The following is a 6,686-nucleotide window of genomic DNA, read 5'->3' on the forward strand; positions in this document are numbered from 1 at the left end:
TAGGATTCTATAAATTTTGTTTGACCAAGTAGTTGTTGTTTGACGATGCAAAAATCGCTTGTCAAATCTGTTTTATAAACGTCATAATAAACCAAAGTAGGATTTAGGAACTTTAGTTTGTGGGTTTGGTAACAATAAACGACATAAATGACATTTTTATGTTTCTGATATGTTTTAGCTAATACATCTCTGAGTGTCGCCTCGCCGTTCTCCAATCTTGAGGGGTTTCAACTCCACAGTCCCCAGCCAAAATAACCTACTAAACCGGTCAATAACGCCGTAGGTTATACACGTATACTCATATTGGTTATTTAAAAACATATCTTTCATTTCACCTTTTTTTATCTATCTCCACCAAGTATTTCCCTAACTCCATCACCGACCACCACACACCCTCTGTCCTACCCAACAATCACTTAAGTTTGGTTGATTATTCACCATTTTTCAAACTATGCTTGAAATCAATTGTATGATTCAGGCAATTTGCAATAATTTGTAATTGATTGTTTTTTCTCTCTTGCAAATTTTCAATGAATCAAGAAAAAGTTGTCCAAATCAATTTGCAAGCTACGTTTACAATGCCACATCCTTCTTAGATGTTAGTCCTCATATTCTTATTCAAATGCCTGTAAAATCTTTGCTACCCATTATAGGGGCATATTTCGATCAATTTTGAATATTGAATCGATGCCGGTAAGGTCATGGGAGCAGGGAAAGGGAAGGGAGAAATTAACCAAAACCCCAAAATTAACCAAAATCCAAAAACTTAATTTTTCTAATTATTTTCTTTACTCATTTATGGAAGTTAGATTTTGATTTTTACATAAATAAAAAATAAAACTGATTACTTTACATTTTCTAAAATGTTTTGGGATAGAAAAATAAATCTCATGCCTGAAGACCTACATTTTTATAAGCAACACTTGCCGATTTCTGAAATTTAACACATATATTAGCACTTGCGGAAATGGAAAAGGAAGGTGCATCATACACCTAAATATACAAAACAAAACAAGCTAACACAATTGTCAACATCTTTTATTACCAAAGCAAGCAACATGATCAATATCATGACCAATCCACAAAAAAGAAATCCTAGTATGCATTTCCACAATCCATCAAACTCAGCAAACGAGACGATTAGATGCCCTGGTACTAAAATGACCAAGCTTCCCCTAAAGCAACCTAAGCGCAATGTTACTAAACGAACCCCATGTAAATGCAAGAAATACAAAAGATGCACTGGTGCTATTCTCTTCAACCCTTCTATCAGTCTTTCTCCAACTGCTTAAGCATCAGCAAATCTGCAAAGGATACAAGAAAATTGACTTAGAACACAGACTATAACAAGAGACTTCCCCTAAAGCAACCTAAGCGCAATGCAAGAAATACACAGACTATAATTGAACATATTGTAACAAGAGCTGGAGCTTTACCCGAGTTCAGAAAGTTTCAAGTGCGCCTCAGCATAGTCGGCAAAGAATGCATCTTCATCCTGAAATGGAAGAAAAGCAAGCACCATAAACAATTATCTTTATGATGTATGGTGATTTCAAAGTGAAATGATTTGTAAGAACTAGACAAGGAGATATTGGACAAGCATATTTTTCAAACCACTCAAACAAATCATTACAACTGAACAATTTTATTTGTTTAACAAGTCTTGTTTTTTCTTTTGGTAAATCAGTGTGATTGTATCTCATAAAAGAATTCTGTTTGAGAAGTCTGCATCGTAAAGGGTCCTTTTCTTTTTCAATGGTTAACATAGAGGAGAATAGACAAGGGTCGTATCTATCAGTTTATCCTTCAAAGTTCTCTACGACACTAATCATGGAGAAAGATACAACATGTGAGGATTTTAAAATTACGAGGGGACAAAACCACTAAGGAATCTTCTCAAATGAGAAAAGTCAGTAAACATATTTGCTCTACCCATTATGCTTAAGGAAGGATATACAGGATTGCATTGCAGTAGTTGTGCATATAGCTGAACTAAAATAAATAAATAAAAATTACGAAGAACATACAGCTGCATATTTCTCAACCAGTGGGCGGAAGACAGGGTCAGAGAGAAGAGCCTTGTCAGATGGCAGCTGCAAGAGACCTTCCTTCTCACCACTCAGGAGCTCCCTGGTCACCAAGCAGATAAAAAAAACATGAATTTGCATGTCACCACAGTTTAATGCCTTACGAGATAGGATAAAAGAACACTTACTTGAAGTAGGTGTTGTCGAAGACCAAAGGGTTGGTAGTCCAAGCACCTTCAAAACCAGAGCGGTCCTTGTGGCATCTCCCCTTTAAAAGTTTATACAGGTATACCATTAGCACCAAACCAACAAATTGAAAAGCTAACAATTTGCAATTTGGGAGAGAGTTTCAGACATACCAAGGTGTGGCCTCCAGATAGAGCAACGATGTCCTGGTCAGTAAGACCCATTTGCTTGATGAAGACATCTCTCAAATGGTCACAACCTGCAGCAGTTCCACAACTCATTTAAGAATCTCAGCCTACTTTAAGATAGTGCATAACACAGTAGTACAGCAGAGCGTACCCTTGGTGGCATCAGGGAGACGTCCTTCCTGGGGTGGCTCTGGCTTGTCCTGGAGTGACAAAGATATTCAATCAAAAGTCATTCTTCCTAAATTTAGCATTGCTAATGAGTAATGACATGATCTGCTATACAACAAAATTGTGACACTTCACAATGGAATCCAACATCAGGACACAGGGGAGCAAGATATACAAGTATGAGTAATGTCAAAAAGCATAACTAACATTAATTAATTACTTGTATTACATACTTGCATAGTAGCAGCAAAATGTAGATGTATATGCAATTATGTACTACTAAGACTTAAACAATCACAAACCTCTCTGCCTGGGTGGAAGGGAACTTCAGGTCCTCCAGTAACTTCAACGGCCACAACTCCAGCCAGCTACAAGAAATTAAGCAGGCAAATAATCAGCATCAAATACCAGCCAATAAAACAAGATTGAAAGGCAGTGAATATGATTCGAGACAACTGGAAACTATACCTGGTAAAAGTCAGCATAAGTAATTTCGGGGAATTGTTCCTTGATGGGTTCCAACAGCCTAACAGCAATAACAAGCCCATTGTTAGCCCCATGAGCCAGCTCTGCCTGGTGCTTCATTGTACCAAAGGGACCTCCAGTTTTTGAAGTACAATCAAAGGTACCAGCAGAGTGCCATCTGTGAAATAAACAAACAAAGGAATCATCAAATTCTACTGGTGCTAAACAAAGCCTCAATTTCAACCTCCACATCCAAACAATTCAACTTACGCAAGACGAAGCATAAGAGGAGCACATTGCTTCTCTGCGATCAAACCCCTGAGCTTTCTCCTGGCCTTTTCAATAGATTTCTGGTAGTTCTCACTGACAGTTGGGTAGCTCTTTCCCATGGCTTAAAGTCTGATGGATCAAATAAGAACATATTAACAGCTATTTATCATTCATTCATAACTAGTAATTTAAACAAAGACTAGTTACCTAACAGCAAAACATTTCGTTTATCACAAAAAAATCAACCACGAGTATAGGTTAGGCCATTTAATTAACAAGTGATCAGAACCTAACTGTTTAGAATCAAAGTCGGCCACTTAATCATAACTAAAACTATTGAAATCCAATCCAAAGTAAAATTGAAATACTCAAATCAATAATTAATTGAAGCCTTAAGAATAGTCGAATGATTTTCCATCATATTTTTCAAGGGACATAGGGAGAACTTTATCAAAATGGAAGCCAAATCTTTTCAAGGAGCTATGACTCATTCATTTCACCTCAAATACCCACATCAAAACCGTAACATTTTAACACCAGTACAAAACATAAGCACTGTGGAATTTTAACTAAAGATATGGAACGCAAAATAACTAAAATCGGATGCGTACCTAAGAAGTTGTTAAATACGGGCGTGAGCCGCACCCATCATAACAACAAGTACGGAGTAATAGACAACGTTCATGATTAAAATTATAAATACTTCGTATATACTAGTTCCAAATCGATGGGAATTTTAAAAATAGCAAACTGGAAATACTGAAATTGAACTAAAATAAAAATTCCCTCCAATAATCTTGACTTGTGGGCCTATCTTTCAAATTATTTATTTCTTTTAAAAAAAAGATCAACCACTCATTTCAAAAATACACTCCGGTTTAATATAAAAAATTCTGAACAGATGAATATAGTATTCGTATACTTCGTATATTTTCTGGTACAAAAGAGCACACACATCCACATTCTACAGTCATCGTTAAAAACAAAAAGTATTAGCCGAAATCAAAAACTCATTTAAAGCATCATAATCAGCAACCAGAATGAAATCAAAATCGTTGAGAAGGCGCCCAAATCTAACAAATTAGTTTTAAAATCCTAGACTCATTTAGCGACGCTTGTTCATCCAACAAATGGGTTAAGCAACAAACAAAAAAACGACGCTGCCGATGACATTTAAGATCGACATTTAAAGTTTTCGCTAACATCAGCAAAACGCAGATCATACAATAAGAGCAAGAAACGACGATTTACACTCTTTCAAAATGAAGAATGTAATGTTTAAGTGAAATAACACAAAATCAAACGAAAACAAAACGCCGGTAAACCGCACAAAATGAGATCAGACAACACGAAGTTTGATCAGAAATTTATTAAAAATAAAATGCGCATTTCACACAAATGATTGAAAGCGCTGATAAATCACAAAAAATGATATAAACATTAAAAAAAATAAAGAACATGATGTACGATCAAACAAAGAAAATGCAGAATTTTCATAATCGCATAGATCTAACGCATATCGAAGATCATAACTAGGAGAGAGAAAAGACGAACCTGATGAAGAATCAAATGATGAAAAACCCTAAAAAGCGGAAGATGAGTGTGGTGAGCACAAGTTCAGTTAAAAATAATTCTGGTTGAGAAATGGAGAGGAAGGAGTTATAAAGGAGGTACTCCGTAACAGGTAAGGACGTGGATTACGAAGGTTCTAGTAATTTACTCTGAACCGTTGGATTAGCCCTTGATCTGTGGCTGTAATTGGTGGTTGGAAATCAAGGGAATTTGATTGGTTGGGTCTTTTAGAGGGTGTCTTGACTTTTTATAGGGAGGATGGACAAGGACAAGAGGTATGGGAAGTAGGTGGGGTTTTTTAAAGTTTTTTTTGAATCCATTGCACGATTATTTTTTATTATTGGGAAAAATATGTGAAAAGAATATTTTGTCAAAGTTGTGTGTCCATACTTGCCATTTTCATTCGATGTAATACTTTTGTGTTTTTGTTGGGAGCTACTCCGTATAAATCTATAATTACTACTCTTTTCCGTCCTAAAATATAGTGTCTGTTTTTTATTTTGGGTGTCCCAAAATATTATTAGTGCCTGTTTTTATTTTGGGTGTCTCAAAATGTGATTCGATATTTAAAGTTTGTACCTAGAAAATAGTGTAGTCCTACCATTAATGTTTATATCGTGAAAATATGGTCCCATAATTTATTATTTTTTGTCTTTTTATTTAAAAAATAAAATAAATTGTGTACTCCCTCTGTTCCTATTTGTTCTTCTCATTTGAGGTTTGGAGTGAAAATTAAAGAAAATGGAATCTTGTAATAATTGAATGTAAGAGTAATAATTGAGTGTAAGATAAATTAATAAAGTAGTGAAGGAAAGTAATAAAGAAATTAAGGAGAGAGAAAATATTTTTAATAAAGTAACAAAAAATCATAAAAGTGGGGTTGGGTGGGTGGGTGAATGGGGAAATGTGAATGAATTAAATAAGGGATGGTAGAGAAATTTATGGTAAAAAGTCATGTCCAAAAATAAAAACGGGAAGAACATATAGGAACGCCCGAAATAGAAACGGGAACAACATTTAGGAATGGAGGGAGTACTATTCTACTAAAGTACAATAACATTAATAGTTCATCATGTCATTTTTCAAATTTCTTAATTCCCGTGAAAAAGGTCAAAGGGGCACTATATTATGGGACGGGGGGAGTACTCCGTGATTACGATCGTATTTTTTTATATAATTTCATTTTTAGGAGCTACAATGCCTAAGTTCCTGACGTTCGCTAATTAGCCATGGAATTAGTTGCAGTATGACATCGCATCTCTTTTTCTCAAATCTAAATCTACATAAGGGCTTAGAATAGATTTGTTTTTGTTAACAGTAGTCTGTTAATTCAATGGTGATTGGAGATGAACTTGGTAGGGAGGATCGCGTGTACGATCCACTCAACAACAATTAATAGGGAATGGAACCTATCCACTCAAAATCCGTCCCAAATCCAGATTAGCCCTAAGGTAAACCGAGTGGTAATACCTAAAAAAGAAGAGGAAAAAAAAAAACCAACGTAATTTTAATACGGAGTAATTTGAAGTAGCATAATTTAGATGCCTAGAATATAAAAGGCATTGTCAATTTTGACCTATAAATGATGAGGAAACCACCACTTGAATGCTCATATAACAGGATGAATCAAACATCGATGTCGTATTCAAAGGACCGAAAAGTAATGGCATCAATTATCGCAATCAGCAGGCCGCAGGTGTGAACACATCATGGATACCAAGATTCCTATCTTGAAAAAAGAAAAAAAAGAAAAAAAAAAAAGAACCCCTAGGTTGTGGTTATGGTGATGTTATGTTTTCTATGTTAAATA

At 35.3% G+C, this 6,686-nt stretch overlaps 1 protein-coding gene across 1 annotated transcript; it reads right to left on the bottom strand.

Annotated features, from left to right (window-relative positions):
* Nucleotides 1-1,017: 1,017 nt before the first annotated feature.
* LOC110790239 (L-ascorbate peroxidase, cytosolic) lies at nucleotides 1,018-5,091 on the bottom strand. Its single transcript, XM_021995024.2, has 10 exons — nucleotides 4,859-5,091; nucleotides 3,305-3,433; nucleotides 3,038-3,212; nucleotides 2,872-2,937; nucleotides 2,553-2,601; nucleotides 2,387-2,472; nucleotides 2,216-2,295; nucleotides 2,028-2,130; nucleotides 1,437-1,495; nucleotides 1,018-1,304 (listed from the first exon to the last, which is right to left on the bottom strand). Exons 2-10 carry the CDS (start codon nucleotides 3,421-3,423, stop codon nucleotides 1,289-1,291), a joined length of 753 nt encoding a protein of 250 aa, XP_021850716.1. The 5' UTR covers nucleotides 3,424-3,433; nucleotides 4,859-5,091; the 3' UTR covers nucleotides 1,018-1,288.
* Between the last annotated feature and the right edge of the window lie 1,595 nt (nucleotides 5,092-6,686).

Source organism: Spinacia oleracea, chromosome 2, assembly GCF_020520425.1.
Source record: "Spinacia oleracea cultivar Varoflay chromosome 2, BTI_SOV_V1, whole genome shotgun sequence".
NCBI lineage: Eukaryota > Viridiplantae > Streptophyta > Magnoliopsida > Caryophyllales > Amaranthaceae > Spinacia > Spinacia oleracea.